The 27,173-nt window shown below is 33.6% G+C and overlaps 1 protein-coding gene across 1 annotated transcript; it reads left to right on the top strand.

Annotated features, from left to right (window-relative positions):
• On the top strand, positions 1-25,890 carry LOC108906931 (beta-1,4-N-acetylgalactosaminyltransferase bre-4). Its single transcript, XM_018710375.1, has 6 exons — positions 1-122; positions 19,984-20,179; positions 20,271-20,584; positions 20,645-21,068; positions 21,162-21,380; positions 23,904-25,890. Exons 2-6 carry the CDS (start codon positions 20,052-20,054, stop codon positions 24,034-24,036), a joined length of 1,218 nt encoding a protein of 405 aa, XP_018565891.1. The 5' UTR covers positions 1-122; positions 19,984-20,051; the 3' UTR covers positions 24,037-25,890.
• Positions 25,891-27,173: the final 1,283 nt, after the last annotated feature.

Raw genomic sequence — 27,173 nt, 5'->3', positions numbered from 1 at the left:
CGGTGAAAGTGTTCCGAGAGCGGTGGTAGTGTCTGCAGTGTGCTACAAAATCCCGACCATAGTGCGGAATTCCGGAAGATGTGCCTGTTTGTGAATTAAATTCGTCCCGACATAATGTAATGGTGAGTCCAATTTGTGCATCCCTCGCCAGACCGCCCTCGATCCGCTTCTAAAGGAGCGTCTGACAGACCCCGGTTGGGTAGGTCAACAACAATCACATGGTACTGGAAACAATCGAACGCCGATGTAAATAGCAGTTCAGTTATTGTCTCATGTTTCAACAATAGCATTTAAATAATATAAACGCCACAGTGTAGAGTCTAGACGAAGAAGAAATCTAAACATTTTTCTTAGAGATCTGTGCAAATATTTTGGTTTCAAGTATTTTTATCTGAATTCCCTCGCTGCTTGTATAAACGTATGCTTTATACAACATCTGGATTTATTCCAAATTAATTTTTATTTTCGTAAACGTTGTGGTAAGTCTTGCTCTTGTAGTATTATAAAAAAGCATACCTAGTACCGAAATCATTTTGGAGCTTTCCAATAAGTGTGTAGTCATTTTAGACAGCATTCCAGTGGTGAAAAAAAACTGTTTCATGTATATTTGATGTTTTAAGGAAGGTTGTACCTTGAAAAACAATTTAATTCCTAAACAAATTAAAGATACGAGTGGAAGTATATATTTTATAATATAATGGTTCTGTTTACTCTTACAATTTAAGTACTTACCTACCATCCCATCTTCCATCTGCTTCAATATTAGTACCTTCAATATCCATGTTTTTGCAAAATCTAGAACAGAAAACAATTAAGGTATAAAATAGTGTAAAAAGAAAATTAAAAAGGTGAAAAAATCAAACACGTTTTCAAACCATTTTTCAAATTTGCAAAAGTTCAATACAATTGTTGTATAACTAACTTGATAGAAACCTTTGTAGTTATGCTAGATTCAAAATTTTACATCTCGTTACTTATATACAGTTAGTTAATCGTGGCAATATCGATCCTCAAATATTAATTTAATAGAATAGGTAGTGTCCTATTTTCATGGTTCATTTACATCGACCAATTCGTTATAGTTAAATTAAGAAAAACGATAATGCAAAGCTCGTTTAAGTAGGATCGGTTTCTACGAAAAAATGCAGTCAGTTTCGTATTATTGAAATACCTATATTATTTTTGCAGTGCGAAATCAAATTCTGTGAATTATTTATCGATTTGTTTTTGTTTGTAATTAATGCCAAAAATTTAAATATTTAACAGGTTCTTATGAAAAATGCTATGATGCATACAATCGAATCACGGATAAAAAAATTCAAATGGTAGGACGAAAAAATATAGACATTTACTTGAATCATTAATTAATAGATTAGGGAAACAAAAAAATAGGTTACCGCCCATTTCACAGAGAAATAAATTATCAAACATAAAAAGTTCTGACTTTTCGTCCGCCAAGTTATAAACACAAAGAAGTAACGGCAACAGCGCAATAGCATGCTTTGTAGCATGTACTCTATGATCTCTATGTATATAGATTAGTTGATGCCTCGAACGGTGTGCGGAGGTTCTGGTTCCACAATCTTCTCTTCAACAGCTTTTTTTCCTGCTTTTTCTATTTTCTGTTCTAATTCTCAAGCACCAAGCACTCAGACTTTCTTATGGTCACCAATTTGCCTTTCTACCAACTCTGTTCTTCATCCCACATTTTATAGGTTAAAGCAATCAACTGTGCGAGCGACCACATAGCATTATGTATACATGACAAGGACTGCCAACTTACAAATAATAAACTCGGCAAACGTACGCTGTTGCCGAGTTTCTGTTGTAACTTTTGGCATTTATTTATGCACATTGGGTAAAAAATAATAATAGAGAAATATAAACATTAAAAAAATTCCTGATTTTTTCTTGATTTCTCGAACAATTTCGTGAAAACAGGAATTATTTTTGAGTTCGTGGCTTTTGTGGAAAAAGACACTGTTACGAAATCCAAATCCAACCTCATTATTGCTCCATCACATGCGGTTTTAGAGATATCCTAATCTAGAAGGGTTATTTTGCTTTATTTGAGGTTATGTTATATCAAGATGTAATTCTAAATCGCTTTTCCTCTCCGAGAAATTGTTTGTTGACTCAATATACTTCGAATATCGACGAATTCTCCAAACAAATCAATTTCGGCAGAAGATTTCTCGGAGAAGAAAGATTTAAAATGGATTCTGAACATTATTTATTTTAAAATTGTTAACAGATCACAAAAACGGCATGATTGATTTTTAATTCAAACTATCGCTTTCTTTATTATTTTCCCTTTACTATTTCGGAGTATGTGGGACACTAGCGCACTCTAATTTGGTAAGATAATTGTAGTCTACATGCTCTGTACTTTCAGATGTCACAACTTCGTGATGCAACATAACCTCAAATATAGCGAAGAAACCGGTTTTTCGCACTTCTAGGTTGGGATATCTCGAAAACCTTATTTGATGAACCAATTCTTTGATCGGATTCGGATCTGTCAGAAACCTTTGGACAAGCATAGCCCGATTCCTAATTAAAAATTTTGTCGGTATGTGTAACTGACATATCTTGACCTTTCCATATCTTGCTGCGTTATCTGTGCATTCCACTTAATTTCTTTATTTCCATGTCATTTATATTTATCTGACCCCTGTGAGATATTTACATTAACTGCAACTAATTTTTGTATATATTAAGAACTTATTCTGGATATATTTTTTCGTATTTGGCATTTAACAAATTAAGAAATTATATATTTATTAATTAAATGTGTACTTAAGTTACTTTTTTGCTTGTTTCTGTTTCGACATTGAAGTGGTAAGTTGGTACATCAATTTCAGTGGCTTGTAATTTTTTGTATCCTCATGCTAGTTGATTAGATACGACTTACATAGTATCAGTTATTGTTAATATCAAAGGAATGTCAAGCCTAAAATAGTTTGGTTCCTGTCCATTTATTTTCAATTCCAGGTTAGTATCTTTTAAATATTTTTATTTTGTTCGTATGCTTCCCCAAAATAGATGTATTTACTTGCAATTTGCATAGAAAATTAATTTCTTTGCTATTTTGCGTTCGAGAATGGAAGTTTGTGAGCAAAAAAATCATTCGAAAATGCAAAAGAATATCGCAGTCGAGTATCAAATAAAACTTACAACAACAGTAAACCACAGTCTAAAAATTACTAAAAACGCGAAAAGAAAATTAATTTATTTGACAGGTGTGTCATGTACAATTTACTGCACATATTTTGATCAATTTTGGCGCGTTAGTAACGATAGCAACGCAACAAACAAGCTTTAGTAAACAGTCAACAATTCTATTACAAAAACCGAGGGGCGATCCGCTGATGTAATCTTCGTACGTTTGCCCTGGAATCTTTATGTAATCTACGTAATCTTATCTGTAATATATGTAATCTATCTGTAATCTACATAATCTTATCTGTAATCTTCGCTATAATCTATGTAATCAGCTAATGAATTTCGTCGATGTAGTCGTTGTACAACGCCCCCCCCCCTACCTCATTTTCCAAAGAATGCCACAGAAACCTCGACAGAAACCTATATGGTGCGATTGGTGTGTTCCGAAGGGCAATCCGCCAAGGAAAAAACAGACGAAGATTACAAAATTTCTGAAATCTCTTGTAATGTATCTGCAGATTTCAATATCAATTCAAAAAATATTACAAATTTCATATAAATAATCAAGATTACAACACATTTCAGGAGATTTCAGAGTTATTTTAGTAGATTTCAATGATTACTTAAGATTTCAATAGGATTATTAGAAATTAAAAGAATATTTCAAAATTTCTTAATAAGGTTTCAAGGAATACGGGAAGATTACAATAAGTTTTGAATGTCCATTTGAACAAAAATAATTGAATTAACTTCAAATGTCATTAATTTCATTCATTAACAGTAGTACTTTGATTAAGAATTTCCAGTATCAGGCATTTTTTGGGCAAAAATTGTAACATTCTGATTAAGTTTTTTGTTCGAATGAACGTTAAAAACATTTTGTCATGACAAAAATGATAATGCTATTTTGAAAGTAGGTAAGTATTTTCCCAAAAACTAATAAATAAAAAATATATTAAGCTTTTATTAATACTTGCATTTAATACTTTACTTGTATACAGTGTGTTTAAAAAAGACGCGGCAATATTTAAGGGAGTGATTGCTCAGGTCAGTTTATAAAAAAAGTCCTATAAACATAGGTCCGCAAACGCTTCGTTACCGATCTACAGAATGTGAAATTTCATTAAAAAACAGTAAAAATTAAATTTCTCTAAAACGCAGCCCCTTATTATTACCTACTACAAACAACAGTATGTACCACATTTCAAAAATCAATCAAATTTGATAATTTGAATTTCTTTGTTCAATAATTTAAATTTCTCAATTAAAACAACATTGGGTTTAGGTGCGCAATAAAATGTTTTTTATTTTTTTACTCAATAACGGTGTGACGTACGGTGCGTATAATCTGAGGAAAGCTTTCTTCTTCATAATTGAACAAGGAATTAAAAAATTATATTTTTAGAAAAACCAGCGGGGTCCTATTTTTTTCATTAAAAATAGCTAGTCACTGGTAAGACTAAAAAATCGTTTTGTATTGCAAAGTACGCGTCTGCCATAGCTATTGACAGGCCTAAAATTTCATTATAATATCAAGAGGTTTTGGAGAAATTTAATTTTTACTGTTTTTTTAATGAAATTTCAACATTCTGTAGATCGGTAACGAAGCGTTTGCGGACGTATGTTTATAGGAACTTTTTTTTATAAAATGATCTGGGCAATCGCCCCCTTAAATATTGCCGCGTCTTTTTTAAATACACTGTATACAGGTAAAGTATTAAATACAAGTGTTAATAAAAGCTTAAAATATTTCTTATTATTTATTTTTTGGGAAAATGTTTATTTTATGTTACTTCTATTTTTTTATTTTTATTAGTTTATTGGATTATTATATTTTTATCTTTCAATAAAAATATATACTTACCTACTTTCAAAATGGCGTTATCATTTTTGTCATGACAAAAAGTTTTTAACGTTCATTCGAACAAAAACTTAATCAGAATGTTACAATTTTTGCGTAAAAATGATACTGGAAATTCTTAATCAAAGCACTACTGTTAATGAATGAAATGAATGACAGTTGAAGTTAATTCAATTATTTTTGTTCAAATGGACATTCAAAACTTATTGTAATCTTCCCGTATTCCTTGAAATATTATTAAGAAATTTTGAAATCTTCTTTTAATTTCGAATAATCCTATTGAAATCTTAAATAATCATTGAAATCTACTAAAATAACTCTGAAATCTCCTGAAATGTTTTGTAATCGGTTGAAAGATATTGTAATCTTGATTATTTATTTGAAATTTGTAATTTTTTTTAATCGATATTGAAATCTGCAGATACATTACAAGAGATTTCAGAAATTTTGTAATCTTCGTACGTTTTTTCCTTAGCGGATCGCCCCTCGACAAAAACGCGTTTTTTTAGCAATAAAAGGTCCAGTTATTATAGAATTTTTGTTTTTTTTCACTTTTTTCCATCATTTTGAATTGTCGACACGGTAAGGGACCGCGCACACTGCCCGAGCAATGACGAACCATTTACTGTCACTAAAACCGGCCGAAAGATGGAAAAGTATAAGTTTTGTTAGCAAATTTGTAGGAAAATCATTCAAATTTGTCACATCCTTTAAATATTATACCAAATTTCGGTTTACTTACGCGTCATCAGCTCCATACGAATAAATAAGGGATGTAGGGGATTAGGTGCGTATCATGCGACAAATTTTATATTTATGTTGCTTTTATTGTGTTTTTCATCCATACCTGTCCCATGGTGATGACATTATCACATTAAATTAATTAAACTTATAATTAAACTCGTGACTGTTTTGTTGCGTGTCGCTTTCGGTTAAATGGAAATTTAGAAAAACTTGTTCTACATTAATAAAGTTTAAGATTAGGATCTCTCCAGGTGTAAGTTGACGCGAAAATCGAGAAACGGACAAGGAATTCGCTTCGTGGGAAATCTGTATTATTTTTCTCTAGAATTTGGCGTGGCTAGTTACAATTAGTCAAAAAGCAAAGCCAAATTTTCCTAAATAATAATTATGTGTGTATATGATAACAAGCCAGTCGTAATCGAACATAACCTCAAATATTTAACGAAGTCGTTTTGATCAAGAATTTTTAGTAGTATTATGATTGTCGTTAGATTTTATAGGTTTTACAAAAAATATTTGTGCCCGTTTCGAACTGTCGTCGATTCTGTTCGATGGAATATTTGCGGTTTACATATATCAGATGGGGGGGAGTTCTGAAAGCTGTTACATTAAAGAAAGATATTAGTAGGCGTCCGTGGAAAGACATCATCACGCGAAAACCTGAATCCATTATAAATTTAAATCCTTAGGTATCATTAATAACGTGTTACAGCATATTGATTATTTCCCCTCGCGAGAAACCCGAGAAAAATTAATAGCATGCAACCCGGTAAAAGTTCAAGGAGAATTCCAGATTTTTCCATATTGGAATAACTGATAAAGCGTGTCTTTTTGTACAGCCTTTTTTGAACTTTGAGGTTATGTGAACAGTAGTGAATTTAGTTTTTATCAGTATGCCAATTATTTAATAATTTTATCAGTATTACAAGAAATTTAATTTTAAAGTTTTTTTTACTCTTACAAATTTTTCGAAAAAATAACGGTTTTTGATACAATAAGCAAAATTTTCTTTCGTGAAAAAGTTGACATTGGGGTTTTGTGAAGTAGGCCAGGAAAATAAGCTGGGAAGTGACCATTTCGCGACTTTTTGTTTCGGCAAGCTGAATTTATCACTATAGATGGTAAATTATTATGTACAATAACATATTAGTTTCCACAGTCATAAAAGATTGTTTACAGGCTGGTTAATTGTATAATTTTTACGCAAATTCACGTTTTTCGCTTATAACTTTTTTCCGTTCATTTCCACGAGAAAACAGTAAAGTACTTTTTTTTCGTCTTCAAAAGACCTACAAAACTAGCCCTCGAGCGTCAAAAAAAATTGATTAAATCAAAAGTTATAAACAGAAGAAGTTTATTTATGACTTTTGAATTAAACATTTATAAACTGCGTTATTATTACCAGAACGTTTTGGCATTAGCCCAGTTACTGTAGCTGAAAATATAGTAATACCTCCGAATTTTTTATAACTGCATCGATTTTTCTCAAAATTTAGAATTAGGCTCATCTTACCCCCCATTTCAAAACTTATATATGCGCTAGGTGTGCTTTTTGTTCTTAAGGGGTGAAAACCACCCCTTATTGGAAAAAAAAGAAAAAATATTTAAGCATTTTATGTAATCAAATCTTTTTTATTTGTGCAGTATGAGTAATTTCATGTGCTATCTAACATGAAACTTAATGTATCCCAATTTTTCAACTCGGAAAAACCTTTAAAAACCACCCCTTTGGATGAAAATAATATAAAAAATTGTTTTCAACCTGAAACGTTTTAATCATGCATTTTTATCAAATTAAAATTGATTTGATTAAAAAATCTTTTTTGTCGATTGCAACGTTTCAACCCTTGAAAAATACCCCTTCTTTCGAAAATAAAAGTGGAAAAATATTATTGAAAGAGTAGAAACATTTTAAATGTGCATTGGTATTAAATAAACAATAATTATTCCCTTATTATAATATAGCAGTTATAATATAGTATAGTACTGGTTTATTCGAATATACACATACTAAATACATATATGTATAGTTGATTAAGGTCCTCATTTTTAAGTTTGAAGGGTTTAAACTTTAAACTTTAAAGGGCTCGAAAAGGGTGGTCCCCTCATTCATATGATAATTTAAAATGGCGATATCTCGATTAATATTAATTTTAGAGGAATAAAAAGTAAAGCAAAATCTTCAGCAAAAATAAAACTACATTTTTTTACTCTTGTATATTTTTTTGAAAAATTAATATTTTCAGAAATTAAGTTTTTTTTCGAAATCATGCTTTGTAAGTGAGCCAGAACATATTCTTAAAACATAAATGAAGAAATCTGTAAATGTATTGCATTTAATTTTAATTCTGTCGTCAAAGGCACTGATTTGTTTATTAATTTTTTCTTAAAAAAAATTAGTATCATGTTATTTCGATCATATTTCCGTTAATTTTAATTCTAAAGACCTTTAAAACGGCTCATTTTAAAGGTTTTTCAAAGTACTTTAAAAAAGTATCAAATAGTTTTTTTCCTAATATTTATGGTTTTGGCGTTATTTAACGTTAACTGGTTTTAATTTAGTTTTTAGCTAACATATAATAATGTTTAAAAATCCATAATTCGGTTTATATTGTAGTTAGAGAAAAACAAAATAATGCAATTAGATTTGTTTTTTTTTATTACCTTTCTTTTTGTTCATTACAACTTTTTCGTTAAATCCAATGGTTTCAGAGTTATTTGCAAAATGGTCCGAAAACAAGCACTTTTTTAGTAAAAAATCAACATTTTCGTAAATGACGAATTACTCGAAAAGTATTGGATTATCCAAAAAACTTTATATAACATTTGTTACTTAAAATCGACTCCTCTATCGATTTCTGTGGTTATTTTGGGCGTAAAAATTTCCAAAAAAAAAATCTTCAAGATTCGTTGAAAAACAACGGAGTTACAGACTGTGGAAACTAATGTGTTATTGTACATAATATTTAGCATCTATAGTGATAAATTCAGTAATATACCACATGCCACGGTCAATCGAATTATAAGACGTAATCTGCTTCATCCTTGTCATATCCAACAATTGTTACCCCAAGACGACTTAAACTAAAGACTAACTTTTTGTAATTTCATTTTGCATCAGGGTATTAGATTTCATGAGAAGGTTCTTTTTAGGGACGAGGCCTGTTTCACTCGAAGAGGAATCGCAAATTTCCATAATTTCCATGAATATTCGGATGAAAATCCACATGCAATAATTCCTCTCCATTTTCAAAATGAATTTAAAATAAACGTGTGGGCTGGTATTGTCGGAAGTTATTTGCTTGGGCCAGTTATTCTACAAAACCGGCTGAATGGCGAAAATTATTTATTTATTTTACAAAATACTCTCCCTGGACTACTCGAGGATTTACCTTTGCAATTAAGATGTCAAATGTGGTTCATGCACCGCATTTTAGTGCTAATGTACAACACTTCTTGAACTAGCAGTTTCCAAATAGATGGATAGGACGAAGAAACAATTGTCCTGAAAATTGGCCACCAAGATCACCAGATCCGAATAAATGTGATTTCTTTCTCTGGGGGGCTTTAAAAGAATGTGTTTATTTTACACCGGTTGTACCTGAAGCTGATTTATGGAATCGTATAAATAATAAATGCAATGCCATAAAAAATGATCCACAGTTATTGCGCGTTATTTTCGGCGGAGGGTAAATTTATGAATTAGAGAAAATGGCGGCCATTTTCAACAGTTACTGTAGTGCTACTTAACGATATCGGTAATTCATGTGGTTAAAGCAGAATTTGTTAAAGTTTTGTTTGTAAAGTTACTCTTTTTTTAATATGTTAAAAACAGAATAATTTAATGAAATTGCTTTTTCTTGATACTTTTTTGTAAACGTCAAAAATGACACATGAAATCATAGCCTAATAGTCGTAAAACCGCGTACTTTACTTTTTGTCCGATTCAATTAGTAGCGATGCTCTTTCACAAAATCCCGATTTTCTCAAAAACCGTTATTATTTCGAAAAATTTGTCAAGGTAAAAAAATGTTTAAAATTAAATTTCCCGTCATACTGCTAAGTTTAGTTGCTCACACTGCTTTAACACTCATCTTCAGAGACCAATATCTCAGAGGTACATCCCATGCATTATGAAACACCCGGTATAACTCCATAAGATGGTAGAGGTGTTTTAAAATCTTATGAGCTTTGACCTTCATATGCGCAGAAACATAATTCCGACCGTCGCCTAAATTATTCTACGTCCTAAAAACATTACACCTATTATTCACAGTCTCTCTCGAACTCTCGTAGCGTAAACAAGCCTTTGATCCGATTACAAATATCGTAATAAAATGCCCTATTCTTTATTATTTTAATTTAAGCAATAAAAATACAGGGTGCGGCTAAAGTAACTATATGATTTGTTTTTTAAATAAATATTGAATGAAATGAAAAAAACAGAAAATTGAATGATAAAAATAAAATTTATTTTGTTATTTTTTTACATTAATTATGAAAATTAATGTCAATTAAATGAGAACCGTTTTCTCTAACGCAAAAATGTGCTTTTTTTATAGCATTTTCCATAACTTTGTTGAGTGTTTCTTGTGGTATACGATCAATTTCTTCTTGAATGTTGTCCTATAGTTGCTGCAAGGTTTGGGGCTTATTCACATAAACTTTGTCTTTGAGATAGCCTCACAAGAACGAAACCGTTCAAGTGAAAATGCGCTTCGTCGGTCATCATTAAATTTGACAAAAAGTTTTCATTTTGATCAACGAGATTTAAAACTGCTCTAGCATATTCCAAGCGCAATGCGAAGTTCTCAGGATTTAGTTTTGGACTAGTTGGATTTTGTAAGGGAAGAGGTGCAAATCGTGTTTCAAAATTCGCCGAAGAGTGCGGTCAGAAAGCTGCAACTGGGCAGATCGTCTTCTCGTTGATGTCTCCTGATTTTCTGAGACGCTCTGTTTCACAGCATTAATATTTTCGGCCGATCTTCCAGTTCGAGGTCTGCCCGTACGTCTTGAATCTTCGACAGTCCCAAATTCAGCAAAATTATCCACCAATGAACTACTGGTTGGACCCGTTGGAGCAGTTCTTACACCATAAAATCTTCTGTATGCACGTTGAGTATTAATTATCGAACGATTATTTTCAAGGAATAGAAAAACAATGTTAGTTCTTTGCACAATTGTATAGCGTTCCATTTTTATATATTCTCCCAATTTCTGAAATAGAAAAAAAATACATGAAATATTCACAAGAAGCAAAGTTACAGTTTTTTTACACCATATAGTTAATTTAGCCGCACCCTGTATATATAACGAACGTTCGCCAGTTGACTTTATTGACGTCCGAGCGCCTTAGTTCATTTCTACTTGTAATGATGCACATGGTCTAGTTCTGAGTCAATGTTTTCACAACGTGCTTATTAGAAGAATTATGCGGATACGCCACGCCTTTCGCGCATTTCGCGGCTCATGAGATATTGAAACACCTCTACATATATTTAACTCCCCAAATAATTTATTCTAGCAGCAAAACTAGTAAAAAGGCAACCTTTTAAACTGTAAACAGCTTGAAAAGCTACAACTACTACTACTACCTTTTTAAATTAAAATTCCTTACAAATCCAGTTATTTAATTTTCACGTCGATCTGAACTTGAGCATCATCGGCCAAAATTAACCCAATTGATTCTCGTACATGAGCGCCGTGACACAGGGCGACAGGGGGCAGCTTATATCAATTTAATATCAAGTTTCACTTATCGTTCTGGGATATGCAATCACTTGTATTTGTGTCTCTAAGAAGTTGTTCTGCATAGTGTTTTTAATGTTTATACTTACTATGCAGTTTTTCAAGTTTGTTGAGGTGCGTTTCGCCAAAATTTCAATTTATAACACTAATTAATTGAATAACAAGTTGTACTAGTTTGTTTATGAAATCGAAATTCTGGAGAACAGAACTTGTATGGGTGTAGGTGAAGGTTAACTTGGGATATTTTCAATTGTTAGTACAGTATTAGAAAAATAAAACATTCTTTTGCATCGCATTGCGCTATCCTATGTTTATTATATTATTTTCAGGGTGGTGTATTAGGCAAAAAGAAATTTTTAAAGTATGAGTATACCTGAACTATGCAGTGCGATATAGGTACTCTTTACAAGTACAGAGAGTGTGTAGCTGAGAATTTTTGGTAGAAGTAATGCTCCGAATGAAACAATTGTGAAAAGATTAGTTGTCAGATTTGAAAAAACTGCAACGTTGTGTACAATTTTCGTCTTTTTTTTTCAAATCGATTGAAATAGAAGGTTATTGTTTCAGGTATACTGTTATACACTAGGCACAGTTATACATTAAGGGATATTAAAAAAAAGTTTCAAGTGTCTATAGTAGGATCATATTCGATGCAAAGTAATAAATCATTGCCTGTCAAGGGAACCAATGAAGTACGCTTTTAAGGGTTTTACAAATTGAATAATTTCTTTATACATTATGAAGGGACGAGGGGATCAGTTCAGGTCTATCACCCTTGTTCCTAACAAAAATTCCTTTGTTCTCATAAACTATTTATTTTAAATGTAATTTATTATAAATCCAATTTGTTTCCTAAATTCCACATATGTACTACATTTGACCTCTGTACGCGCCACTGTTTACTTGTTTTTTGGAAGCGTTCTCTAATTGACAGCAAAGCTCGACAGGTTAGTATTTGACGTATAACCGACCAGTTCGTACACTCGATGCACCTGGGCGACTACAGCTACTACCAGAACACAGTGCGTATGCAGCGGTATTTCAGATTTTACATTGAATTTCATTTTAAATTTGAAATGATTTATCTTACGCCTCCTAAAAATGACGACACGATTTTCCTTTGATAAAAGACCGACAACTTTTTGCTCTACTTTGCATCGAATACGATCCTACTATAGTTTTCAGATCTGCAGTTTAAAATTTTTTAGCGTCAGCAGTTTTTGAGTAATCATATGAAAATCAACGGAAAGAAAGTTTGTAAATTTTTGCTTTTTTTTAAAAAAGGCGTATGGACGTCAAAAAAATTTTTTCCTAGTGCCCGGAATGTTTAAATTTGTCGTTTTGTTGAAAATCAATGTAAGTAATTTTTCACTTTTTATTAATTTTTTTGAGTTAAAAATGTTTTTTTAGCAATAATCCATATTTTCTTCATCAAAAAACGTTCATGATTCTAAAAGAGGCTATAGGCTTTTTTTTAAAAAAAGCAAAAATTTACAAATTTTTTTCCCTTGATTTTCTTATGATTACTCAAAAACTGCTGAAGCTAAAAAAATTTAAATTGCAGATCTGAAAACTAGACACTTGAGGCTTCAATTTCCTTTTTTTTAATTCTCTCTACGACCATTTCTCTCTAAGTTACAAGTTTGAAAATCACCCGGATTTTTAATATCCCTTAATCTCTGTGCCTAGTGTATTATTTAAAAAAAAAAGCAAAGAGAAGTACAAAGACTCACAAATTATTGACATAAGTAAGGAGGAAAGAAAATTCTATTCTATTATCCGAGTACCTAATACCTATACCAAGACCCTATTTGGGAATTTCCACACCCCTGATCCCTAAATTTTCAATTATTCGTTGGAACAAATCAGTGTGGCTAAAATAATATTAGGAGAATAATTTCTCATATTGTCCTTCATAAAAAATATATTTACTTATACAGGGCGTCAATAAGAACCGGCAACAGCGCTTGAGTTTGTTGTACAGCTGTGGACATTAAAAAGTTACCGACCGCGATTGCTTATCACTATTTATGAAGAACATTTTTATCGTTTGAGTTCGGGACCCTTTTTTATCCACAGCTGCACAACTTTTTACGCGACACTGTGTATATTTTAACATTTTCAAGTAATTGCAACTTCAGTGATTGCTCATTGGCTACAGATACTAAAAGAAGAAATGAATAATAATAATAATTTGTGATTTTTTTGTGCGATTTATTGAAGTATTAATTGGAATGACATAACATCTGCACATAGGACAAACATATAAAAATTTGGATCGTACTGACCAGGATTCGACACTGGTTGTTGAACTGCGTGGTACTTGGGAAGTTGGGAATCCGCTTCGGTATCGGGAAATTGATGCTTTGGAAACACACCCTTCTTTGAATTGCCCTTCTCCAAGAAGTTATTGATCTATAAATTATTTTGGTAAACGTAGCCCCCTTGCCTTGTTTCGAGTTTCAAAAAAGTATGATGGAAATTTTTGATGCCTTCCTGTAGGCGGTGGCTAGGCAATTGGGGGCATGCGTGGACGACAAGGTTTGCTACGGGGGATTTTTCGGAAATTTTAGAAACATGGATGAAATTCGAATACTACGACAATTGACTCGACAAAATTCAGTTCATTATGACAACTTTGCTTCTTGGTTTTGCAGTAGCCGTAAAAACAACTGCGCAACAATCTACGCTTTCACTTGTATGAAAACGTGTTATTCCATAATAAAATTGTAAATTTATCGACTGTAACTTCTTTATTAAACTTACTAACACCCAAGTAGGTAAATAGTTGATTGAGCACAAAGGTAGCATTTAACTGGCGCATAAAATATTTTAAAGTATGCGGTTAGTTTTAGTAGTCGAATCAAGTTTGCCATGACCTTATACAAAGAAACAAACGATGTACAGGGTACAGGGCGATCACGGAAACATGGTTTCTTTTTGTCCGGGATATAGGCCTAACTTATGTTTTTGTAAATGGAACACCCTGTAGTTTTACACCATTGAAGAAATAGTTTTCGAAAAAATGTTGTATGATACTCGATTGCGAAATCTAGCATAAAAAATAACTGTTCTGGCCTGTAGACCCACCCATTTTGCGCACGCCCCTGTTACACACCTCGCCTTTTCGACAACGAAGGTCGCGATTATTAATTAATAACGGCAATCTTGATTACACGCTCGTGGTTACTAATCTGCCATTCTTTTATTTTATACAAAGTGACCCTTAAATGAACTGACACATGGTGTGAGCTTATACGGCAATGGCGTAGTTAGAAATCAGGTGTCCCAGGACGAAATTTGCGGCTTCCTATCGTACAGTTTAATCCAAAAAATAAAATATATAAGTTAAATATATATAAAAAAAAAATTACATTTGTACTGAAATTGCAAATGTGAAACTTAAAATAATACAAGCTTGATAGAATAACCTTGAAACACTTTTTCGTGAATTTTTGCTACTTTTGACCTGTTTTTTTGAGGTTAGGAAATTCATGTGATGTGATAGCTCAATTCTGACACCTGATTCGTGATCAGGAGGCAAAAATACTACGGATAACATACGTCGTATGAAAAGTACAGACAACTTTTTTGTGTGTGTTACATTTAAATCATATTAGAGAAAAAATCAACGTCAACTCTAAATTGGTTTTATATACTCAGAATAGAGTCAAAAGTCGCTCAAATGATAGTTAGCAATAACTCGGATTTGAGTAAAACTCACTGATTTCTGATGCAATAGTTTCACTTAGTTGTACCCATACTAATAGAGTGAAAATTTCACTTAATCGGATGTGGACAGAAATTGAGTAAAATTGAGTGAAATATTAGTGAAATTTTTTTACAGTGTATGATATAGAATGACGAAACTTAGGCTAATGCTTGCTGTTGCTGTCTGTTATAGAACAACCTCTTACATATTTTTCTGAAAAATAAAAATATAAAAAATCATAGCAAGCGAGGCGTTTTAGGCAATGGAAAACCAATTATTTCCAAACGACGGTCTTCCGTGGTCCTACTCTTAAAAAAAACAGTCTCACTTCAGCCAGTTGTCTTAAATAATCTCATTTTTGGCAATAACGACTACACATTTTATACAGGGTGTCCGGTAAGTACCTCCTAATCTCTCGGGAGTGTATAGGGGAAGTCAAAATAAAACTAGCCCTTCCTATAATTTTTTTTCCTAATGTGCCCCCTAACGGAGTTATGGGGGGTCAAAGGGGTACCTAGAAATTAACGTTTAGGGTTATAACTTTGAAACCACCCTGTATATTTTAATAAAATTTTCGTACGTTGTATTACACATGGAGCTCTACGATTTGATGCTAAAATCAACTTTTTGCTATTATCAGGTGTCCAGAAACGGACTGGCCCTATCACAATTTTTCTCAAAATTTTGACAGAAGTAATTTTATCAAACTGAAAATATTATTATTAGATACTCTGAAGGTTTTTCTTTAAAAATGGTACTCTTTATTTATTTCGAAAAAATGAACGGTTTGCGAGATAAATCGGTTTTGAAAAAAATTGGTAACAAAAACAACAATTAAAATTTATTTTTTTTACATATTATTTCATGCATTTAATTTCTTTAACTTTATCAAGTCCAGAAATCTTTGAACGGGTTGGCTATACTTTATGAGCAAGTAGTGACCAATTAAAAATAACATTTGAAAAATAACTTACTTACAAGACATGCAACAAAGAACATTCAACAATGAACAAAGGTACCTAAATGTTACTTCGGTAGATGTTCAAAATGAGCACCCCGTACTTCAATGCACTTTCTAATCCTACGAATGTTTTCCCGGTGCACTTGAAATAATATTCCGTGATTATTGCGGAGATGGTCACAGTTCTGTGTTAGCCTCAGCAGAAGTTCCTCTCTACTATTTACGGGTGTTGAATAAACGTTATTTTTTAAATGACCCCACAGAAAAAAGTCTAATGGGTTTAGGTCGGGCGACCTAGGTGGCCATAATACAGGTCCGCCTCGACCTATCCATCGATCACCAAAAACATTCGTCAGATGTTGACGTACTAAACGATCAAAGTGGGGTGGTGCACCGTCATGCATGTACCACATTTCAGTTCTTATTTGAAGGGGCACTTCTTCTAACAAAATATTTAGATTTTCCTCTAAAAATTGCAAATAAAGAGCACCATTAAGTCTTTGCTCCAGAATAAATGGACCAATCAAATGATTCCCGATAATGCCAGCCCACACATTCACCATAAACCTTTGTTGGTAGCGAGTTTGAACTAAAGCGTGAGGGTTTTCTTCATCCCAGACATGTAGATTATGCGAATTAATTATGCCGTCTCTTGTAAAACCTGCTTCATCGGTGAACAAAATAGATGTACCAAAATTATGATTCCGAATATGATGCTGTAAAAACCAATTGGCGTATTGAAGTCTTTTTGGATAATCATCTGGAGACATAGCATGTACTTTTTGGATGTGGTACGGGTAAAGCAATTGTTCTTTCAGAGTTTCATGTACAGCCCATTTTGTAACATTGTTTTGCGCCGCAAGCTTCCTTATGCTATTTGAAGGATTATTAGCAACGTCTTCCAATATTTGTTCCTCTACATGAGGGTCTCGTACTCTCCTCGGGGCTCCTGCTCCACCACGGCGTGGCAAAAAGCTTCCTAAATAAAGGATTCGGAAGAAATTAGTTTCACTAACGTTTTTCACTATTTTTTTTTACCTGTTTCTCTTAAACTACGATCAACTCTTTCAAAAGTTTTTGGACTCGGCAAATGTCGACCCGGAAACCTTTCCTCATAAAGTCTTCTTGCCTCCACGGAGTTGCATAATGCTTCCCCATAAATTAGGTGCATATCAGCATATTCTGCACAGGAATATTCTTCCATTTTTAAATGTTATTTCTAACGGCTTAAAACGAATACCACAATAAAATTGAATTTTTATTCTGTCACGCGCCTTTGACAAGTACTTTAAAATCAACAGGGTCTAACAACGAAAACAATAGAAAAGAACTCCATGGAGACAAGAGCAATAATAATTTGTAGATGTATTTTGGTCATAGATGTTGATTTTACAAGAAACGGCATTATTCATTCCCTTAATTCACCACCAGTAAATGTTTATGGTGAATCTGTAGGCTGGCACTAGCGGGAATGATTTTATTGTAAAAAAATAAATTTTAATTGTTGTTGTATTTGTTACCAATTTTTTTCAAAACCGATTTATCTCGCAAACCGTTCATTTTTTCGAAATAAATAAAGAGTACCATTTTTAAAGAAAAACCTTCAGAGTATCTAATAATAATATTTTCAGTTTGATAAAATTACTTCTGTCAAAATTTTGAGAAAAATTGTGATAGGGCCAGTCCGTTTCTGGACACCTGATAATAGCAAAAAGTTGATTTTAGCATCAAATCGTAGAGCTCCATGTGTAATACAACGTACGGAAAATTTTATTAAAATTTACAGGGTGGTTTCAAAGTTATAACCCTAAACGTTAATTTCTAGGTACCCCTTGACCCCCCATAACTCCGTTAGGGGGCACATTAGGAAAAAAAATTATAGGAAGGACTAGTTTTATTTTGTCCTCCCCTATACACTCCCGAGAGATTAGGAGGTACTTACCGGACACCCTGTATATCGAATACCGCAATGAATTTATGATATCATAGGAAATTATTAAAAGTAAAAAACTTCCTTTTTCTATGAAAAATTTTCAATGATAATGACTAAATAGTAAAATTTGCATATGGTTTCGCTAAATTTAACCACATTGTAACAAAACCCTCGAATATTTTTTTAATCATGAGTTAACCATAGCCATACTGGATTCTATTCCTAAATTATTTAATCGTTTCTACTCACGTCAAAAATTATGTTCTTTGTTTCAGTTTTACAGCTGGCTACTAAGCATTTAATTTATTTTAGCAAACAAAAACGTCACCGTCGACTTTTCTAATTACCCCTGTATTTGTTTTCGCTTTCGTCAGCCAGACTAGCAATTATGTAACCTATATTGCTCATTCTGCTTAACGGCGCTTGTTTAACAAACAAATTTGTTTAATTACTTTTGTTGAACTTATGATTATTGCCCACATTAGAAGCTAATTCGAAAACATTATACCAGCGTACGTAGCTTGGATAAACATGTCATTGTGATTAGAAAGCTAAACACGGTATGTGCCGTTCTAATTTTATATCAAAGGAAAGGGTCGTGGAGTTCTCCCGAGACAAAGGAAGAACGTTGTATGTGAAGGCGTGAAATATACAACGGGATAAAATATATAAACAATATACACGGTGTCCCACCACGAACTCCATCGATGGATGTCTGGGAAACCGCTCGAAGGATTTTTTTGAAATTGTGATGGTGTAATACGGACCTTGGCACCTACCAAGTTAAAATATTTTCAAGGTGATCGTACTTCCGGAAGTTTAGGTGATTTAAGCTATAACTTAATCATAAAAATCTTGGAAACAACTTTTGACGACTTCGCGGTCTCGATTGGAAACATCGGTGAATTTTTGGGACCAGTATTATGACAATTACATCAAATATTTACATGAATAAAAAAAGTAACGTTAACGTTTTCGAAGATACTATTGCTTTGAATTCGAAACAACGCCCACCCGGATGATGAGATAATGTACACAGTTATTAACATAAGCCAGACAAACAACATAAAAAACGCATTTTTGTAATGCGTCCCCAGCGAGCCGTCGCTACATCGACATTTGATATTTTCCGTACTTTGAATAACACGCCATCGTTCAATTTCTAGTACAGACTTCAAACAACTAATAGTTACGAAGTATCTAACAGAAATAACACTCAATCAATATGCAGGACGTCAAACGTTTGGGCAGTCAATTAATAACTGTACGGGGTGGATACTGGGTGTTCGGAATCGTGCTGGCGTTCGCCATACCAGCAAATGTTACGTTATACAGGCGATTTAATAATTTCTGAGGTTAAACACAGGTTTGATGATTATTTGACGGTGACTTAATTATTTGTTCCGTTTATTTTAGACCAGTTATTAACGTACATAGTTAAAGATCATTATCGTACTTTAATGAAGACAGATGATAACAGAGAAATGTGGGAATACCAATTTTTACATAAAATAATATTTCAAATTGTGCTGTTATTTTTACAAATGGTGGATAAGACTAGACTAATATAGTTTAAATTTATATTTATCTTTGTGAATGATAATTTACAGACGTATGTACTAATCCCTTATTTTACTGTTAAAATCTTTATAACACACTTAATCCATGTGCTATATTTCAGCGTAATGAAGTTTTTATAATATATAAATTTAGAAAGTAGCCTCTCAAGCCTTTCAAAAACATTCAACTTCCATTTTCAAAGTTAAATTAAGGGTTGTTCCGTTGTTCCAAAGTACTTCGCTTGCGAGGTCGGCGACACCAGATGGTGGCTGAAATTCAAATAAAAATTGCTGTTTCAGACTCATCCAGACGTAAAATGCGTATCAAAGCAATGAGGACCATGCTGCAGAAGAGGTGAGAGGTGGGGATGCCCACCTGGTGCCCGATAACCCCCTACAAGGGGCTATTCGTTGTGGTACTGATCTTCATCTTGCTGGAATACTTCTTCAACACAATTTCGGACACTAAATCGGGCCTCTCCTTCGACGCCGCCAAGTGAGTACCAGGGTTAACGACATTTTAATGGAGATCTAAGTCTTATTTCTTTAACAGAAGTAGGCATCAAACAGAAACAAATCTCTTTCAGATTGCCAAATCATGGGAGAGAACCGCAGACCTACGGACCCCTTCTGAAAACCCTGCTCTTCAAGAACAACAAGACCAACATGTACAACTTCACCACAGCTATCAGTAACTCATCTTCTCCCACCAAGAGCTCCAACTTCACCACGTACTTCAACTACATCGTCACGGAACCGCCATTCCTGACCCACAGCTTGAACAACTTGACCGGCGTCTTCGATCTATCTTCCACCACTGAATTCGAGAACGTTTCTACCACGAGAACTTTAAACTCCACGCTCCTCCCTCTGTGTCCAGACGACGTTTCCTCAAACCTACGTAAGTTGCTTCAATTTGAATCAAGGAACACCCCAGTTTTGACTTAACCATCTTCTTCAGGTGGCCGAATCCCAGTGGTGAAATCTGCCGTTCCCACCGTCCAGCAACTGGAACACTCCTTCACCTGGTTGAAGCCGGGCGGGCACTGGCAGCCGGAATCCTGCAGGGTCCTGAAGAGCGTCGCGATCGTGATCCCCTTCAGGTGCAGGGGTGAACACCTACTCCTGTTCCTGCAACACATGCATCCCTACCTGAAGAGGCAACAGCTGGACTACACCATCTTCGTGGTCGAGCAGGACGGAGACGGGCCCTTCAACAGGGCGATGCTGATGAACATAGGCTTCAAGGAGGCGCTGAACCTACGGGACTTCGACTGTTTCATATTCCACGACATCGACTTGTTGCCTGAGGACGACAGGAATCTGTACACTTGCCCGGAACAACCGAGGCACATGAGCGTGGCTATTGATATTTTTAAGTATAAGTGAGTACAATTTCCATTGATATTTTTAAGTATATGTGAGTTCAATTTCCCTTATCCTCTTTCTAGAGGTATACACGTTCTGCTCTTCTTTAGGTTGCCGTATCCCGCGATATTCGGCGGCGTGTCGGCCATCAGTAAAAAGCACTTCAAGCTCCTCAACGGGTTTTCGAATTCGTTTTGGGGTTGGGGCGGCGAAGACGACGACATGTCGAATAGGATAAGGTACCACCATCTGTTCATCTCCAGGTATCCCCTCACCATAGCCAGGTACACCATGTTGACGCACAAGAAGGACAAGCCCAGTCCAAACAGGTAAGCAGAGACGGGATATCCTCAAGAGGAGAGGGATGGGGACTGTTTAGCTCCGCCCTTACATGAAACAGATTGGTTTATCTAACATGATAATCCGGGCGAATTAGACCAAATACATGCCTGATTCAAAAATCGGGCCAACTCGAATTTTATGGGTTTAAAATTATGTAAAAAAAACGCGGAATAAAAGCCTAAATTTGTGTATTTGTAGAGGTCGAGCGTCATATTGTTTATAACAAAAGTAAAAAATAATTGCTCTTTCTTCTGTTTTTCGCTTCTATATCTCCGCAAATAAGCCTTTAATCGACATGAGCTATAAATTTGCTACAAGGATAGGTGATGCAGCTTAACTGGTCACCATAAGAGAATGGACTGTAACTTCTTTACCTTTTAAAAAATGCGTAGGTAGGGACTTAAGGCTGTAATTTTCCTTTAAATCCGGCTCGAAGGACCAAATCTTATGATGCAGGTGAACTGATCACCATAAGAGACTGGGAATGGACCGTGTTTAAGTATTAAGCTATTATGAAGTACGGAATGGACTGTAACTAATAATGGAGACAAGAGAGAGAGAAAAAAAAAGGAAACTATGTATAAACTTACCAAGTGATGATGATAATGATGTCACACTATTAGGGTAGCCAAGGGTAAAAGGATACTAGAGAGTAAGGAATGGGATGATGTTGGCTACCGTATGTACTATTTGTTGATCACTATTAAAGTAAAAAAATCTACTATTGCTTACAATTAAAAATGGTCTATATCAATGTTTGTACCGATTCGTTCGAATTCTATCACACGTCTATTTTTTGCGTTTTTTTTTTAAATTCAGACTGCTTCGTGGCTACAAAACAGCACACACAGCGGTATCTATTTCTGGGAGTGCAAACCATCAAAAGATTTCTATTGTTTGAATCCATTTTTGGCTTAAACAGATCGTATCTTCTTTACCTTTTAAAACAAAATGCGTAGGTAGGATTTTTCTTTAAATCCGGCGCGAAGGACCAAATCTTATGATGCAGCTTAACTGATCACCATAAGAGACTGGGAATGGACTGTATCTTCATTTTCTTATACATAATAAAGTGGAAATTATGGACAAAGTGAAGTTTCTATTTTTATTTATTCTTGTCAAGTACACGCTCTTTTTTCTGAATTCAATTCAGAGAGATTTGTTTCTTACGTGAAAAATTCTGTTGCTTAGATATATTAATTAAATCATTTTTTATTGAACCATAACAAGAGGCTTTTGCGAAAGCTCGCACTTTTTTTTGCATTACAAAATTAGCGGCGAAGGAAAAAATGTACATGTTTCAGCATTAAATAAAAATAACGAATTTGACTGAAAACTCAAACCCGCAATCCGGACCCCCAATTTCAAAATGGCGGACTATTGCAAAATTATAAAATTGAGAACGCGAGCGCGTATATCTTCTGGCCAAGTCAAGATATCGAAATTCGACAAAAAGGATCGCGTCTGTGTAAATTTCAAATTTTTAAGTTGCAAAATAAAAAAGTTATTAACAAAAAACCAAAAAAAAAACCGGTAGCGACGGTCCTTATCTCGGCGATTTTTTAATGTTTGTTAATATGTAACTTTTTTATTTTGCAACTTAAAAATCTGAAATTTACGCGAACGCGATACAAATTTCCTTTCTTACCGAATTTCGATATTTTGACTTGGGCAGAAGATTTAAGCGCTCGCATTTTCGACTTTATAATTTTGCAGAAGGCCGCCATTTTGAAATTGGCGGTCCGGATTGCGTGTATTTAAAAAATGATTTAATTAATATATCTAAGCAACAGAATTTTTCACATAAAAATAATACTCTCTTAACTGAATTTAGAAAAAAAGAGTGTGTACTTGACAACAAGATTAAATAAAAATAGAAACTTCACTTTGTCCATAATTTCCACTTTATTATAAGAAAAAGAAGATACAATCCATTCCCAGTCTCTTATGGTGATCAGTTAAGCTGCATCATAAGATTTGGTCCTTCGAGCCGGATTTAAACGAAAATTACAGCCTTAAGTCCCTTCCTACGCATTTTTTTTTAAAAGGTAAAAATACAGTCCATTCCCAGTCCCTTATGGTGATCAGTTAAGCTGCATCATAAGATTTGGTCCTTCAAGCCGGATTTAAAGGAAAATTACAGCCCTAAGTCCCTACCTACGCATTTTTTTTAAAAGGTAATACAGTCCATTCCCAGTCTCTTATGGTGATCAGTTAAGCTGCATCACCTGTCCTTGTAGCAAATTTCCTCAGGAACAAAATCGATACGTATAGCTCATGTCGATTAAAGGCTTATTTTCGGACATATAAGCTACAAACAGAAGAAAGGGCAGTTATTTTTATCTTTTTTTATAAACAATATAACGCTCGACCTCTACAAAAACACAAATTATGGCTTTTATTCTGTTCTGTTCTATTTATTTTTTACTTAATTTGAAGTCCATCAAATTTGAGTTGGGCCCGATTTTTGAAAAAAAAAATGTAATTCACCCAGACTGATTGGATTTCAGATATGACGTGCTGAAGCAGGGCCAAAAACGTTTCGACAAGGACGGACTGAATAGCCTAAAGTATAGACTAGTCCAAAGGAAACTTAACCTCTTATATACGTGGATCCTAGTAGGCATTGACCCACCTAGCTGATGAAGTCACCTACCTTGAAATATTTAACTGATCTTAAGGCAGCATTTTTGCCAAAAAATATTTAATTTCTCCTTCTTCTAAGTGATTTTAGAGTCTAGGAATTTATGTTTATTGTTTTCGAGAGATATTTTCTGATTTATTTTATAATCGATGATACTAAATGACGTACATATTTTTTCGTGATTTAAATCAAACTCAAATTCCAAAATCAAAGATCGACATTTTGAAGAGCATAAACATCTTTTCTATGAGTGCTATTAAAATGATGTATCTCTAAAAATGACTTAACCTTTTATAAATTCAAACTATTTTCGGACGTTTAAATTTTTCCCAAAAAAATTGACAGTAGCTGAACTTGAGTAAATGTAATACTTAAAAATATTGTATTAAAATAATGTTAGTTCAGAAATACAAATATCCTATGAATATGAAGAGTGAGACTGTAGAATCTAAGGTAGGTGCCAAAAGTACCGGTAATTTATAATGCCCTGTATATTCTCTATTCACTTTTAATACCTAAATGTTTTGTATTTTTTGGTAAATATAATTTTTATTACTGCTCTTATACATATTACGTGCGGCTTATTTCAGTGTTTTTTTTTTAAAGTTTTTTAAAAGCAAAAAGTATGTACTTTGACACGAATCTTTCAAAGTATATACTTTATCGCTCGTTTCCTGCTTATATGTGATAATTTGTCGTTCAGAAAAATTTCGCATAAGTTTGGGTAACTAGACGTATTGTGGAAAAAGACATGTACAGGGTGTTGCGGAAATGTGTTACAAAATTTCGGGGTTATAGAACATAAAATATACCGTGGTCCTATCCTCGTGTTTTTCAGATCCAGGATGTCAAAAGAGATTTTTTAGAATCAAATTTTAGTCGTGTCTTTCCCAAAAAACTGTGTATTTCATTGAAATTCGGTACAAGCAAGTTTTCTCTCAGTGTTGACTTTTTGGAGGTTAGGTTTTTTACAGTGCATGTTCTGTAAAGGTAGACGCTCTTGATAAAACCGCCAAAAACGTAAATAACTCTTAAAGTCAACCGGCTTCTATTTCTTAATATACAGAGTGTCCAGAAACGAATTGTGTTACTTCAATCAAGTTACCTTGATTGAAACGAAGTAAAATGTAAATTGATCTAAATTGGTTTATTTTCATCGAAAGAAGCTACCCTTGAGGTATCGCCCATTAGTTTACAGACACCCTGTATATTAAGGGCAGTTACGTCATTTATTGCGTTAACTTGTTTTTTAGAGAAGATGTTTGATTTTAAAATATCATTTTTGGCACCATATACCTCAAAAACAAAAGCCGATTATTCTTAAATTTTGATGTTCTGGATGTTCCCTTGAATGGTACTGGATTTTTTTCCAAAACACCCTGTATATAAATTGTGAAAGTGTTACTCGAACGTGTACTTAGTTTTTAAATATTATCGTACTTTTTATTATTTGTGAGCGAAAGGTAAACTTTGAATTTGATTTGGAATGTCTCAATTTCTACCTATAAAATCTATACAGGGTGTCCCACCAGGAATAGCCGCGATATCTCGAAAAGTACTGATAAATATGAAAATTTGGCAACCTACGAAAGGCAGTACGGCCAACACAGCTGAAATATTTAGAACTTTATGGCACTTCCATTATACCGGAAGTCGACATTAACTCTTTTATTTTAAATGGGACACCCTATATATTATTGCATTCTCGTATTCTACATGAAATTTAAAGGTCATTTTATTAAATATTCCCTATACCTTAAGAGTGTAGATTTTGAGATTAATTTTTAAGGAAAAAATCAGAAATGTTGTAACATTTTGATAACTTCAAACGGCTATAACATTGTTAACTTAAATGGAACACCCTGTATGAACCCTCTGCCGTATGCAGATTGAAATTACCTCTCAAGCCATATAAGCATTATTAGGGTTGCCGTTACTACTTTTAGAGATATTTGCAATTTTCTACTTTTTGGACAGTGTTTCTCGTGTCAGACCTGTTATCAAATTGGCCATGGCCAGAAACACTCCAGAAACAATTGAAGCAACTTGACATTTGTCAAGTTAGTTGTCAAATTATTGTTACGTCTGTAATAGTTTTTGCTGAAAATTTGAATAAAGGTGCCTGGGTATCGTTTAAATTATACTAATGATGATTATTTTAATTTTTTGTTGTTTATGGACAATGTAACAAAGTAATTTCAAGAATATGTAGAGAATTTGCTGTTTTGCACATTGTTCATCAATAACAAACAAATTAAAATAATAATAATCCTCATTAGTATAATTTAAACGATCCCTAGGCATATTTATTTAAATTTTCAGCAAAAACTATTTCAAACAACAATAATTTAACAACTAATTTAACTAATGTCAAGTTATTTCAATTGTTTTTGGAGTGTTTCTGGTCATGGCCAATTTGATAACAGGTCCGATACAAGAAACACTGTCCAAAGAATAGAAAATTGCAAATATCTCTAAAAGTAGTAACGGCAACCCTAACAATGCTTATATCACTTGAAAGGAAATTTCAATCTGCATACGACAGTAAAAAAACACAGGGTGTTGTATGTAAGTTAACAAAGTTATAGCTGTTTGAAGTTATCAAAATGTAACAGCAAAAATGAAACACCTAGTATTAAATGTTTATACCATAATTTAACTCCTAGATATAGGGAATATTTTATAAAGCGACCCTCAAATTTCACATAAAATCCGAAAATGCAATAATATATAGGGTGTCCCATTTAAAATAAGAGATTTAATTTCGACTTCCGGTAAAACGAGAAGTGCCATAAAGTTCTAAATATTTTAGGTGTGTTGGCCCTACTGCGTTTGCTAGGTTGCCTAATCTTCAGATTTATAGGATCGGTATTTTCCGAGATTTCGATAGTGGCGATTCCTGGTGGGTCACCCTGTATGAACCAAATAAGACAAGAAACTTTTGACGACAAAAACGATCAAAGTTTACTTCTCGTAAAGTACGACATGTTACGGTTATTTTGGCTGTGATCGCGCACAGTTTATTTAATTTAAGCACAATAAGTGTAAGAAAGACATTTATAGACCTTTTTAAGCTCGTTTACGCCCATCTTTTATTATTTTCTTATTTATTAGACGTTGTACTTGTAAGATATTT

Source organism: Anoplophora glabripennis, unplaced genomic scaffold (assembly GCF_000390285.2).
Source record: "Anoplophora glabripennis isolate ALB-LARVAE unplaced genomic scaffold, Agla_2.0 scaffold354, whole genome shotgun sequence".
Classification (NCBI taxonomy): Eukaryota; Metazoa; Arthropoda; class Insecta; order Coleoptera; family Cerambycidae; genus Anoplophora; species Anoplophora glabripennis.
The sequence above is the reverse complement of the archived record's forward strand: the minus strand, read 5'-3'. Positions and strand labels throughout refer to the sequence as shown.

Coding starts and splice junctions, on each gene's coding strand:
- LOC108906931 (XM_018710375.1), top strand. CDS start 20,052: ATGCCCACCTGGTGCCCGATAACCCCCTACAAGGGGCTATTCGTTGTG. Junction 20,180..20,270: donor CTCTCCTTCGACGCCGCCAA/GTGAGTACCAGG, acceptor AATCTCTTTCAG/ATTGCCAAATCATGGGAGAG. Junction 21,381..23,903: donor GACAAGCCCAGTCCAAACAG/GTAAGCAGAGAC, acceptor ATTGGATTTCAG/ATATGACGTGCTGAAGCAGG.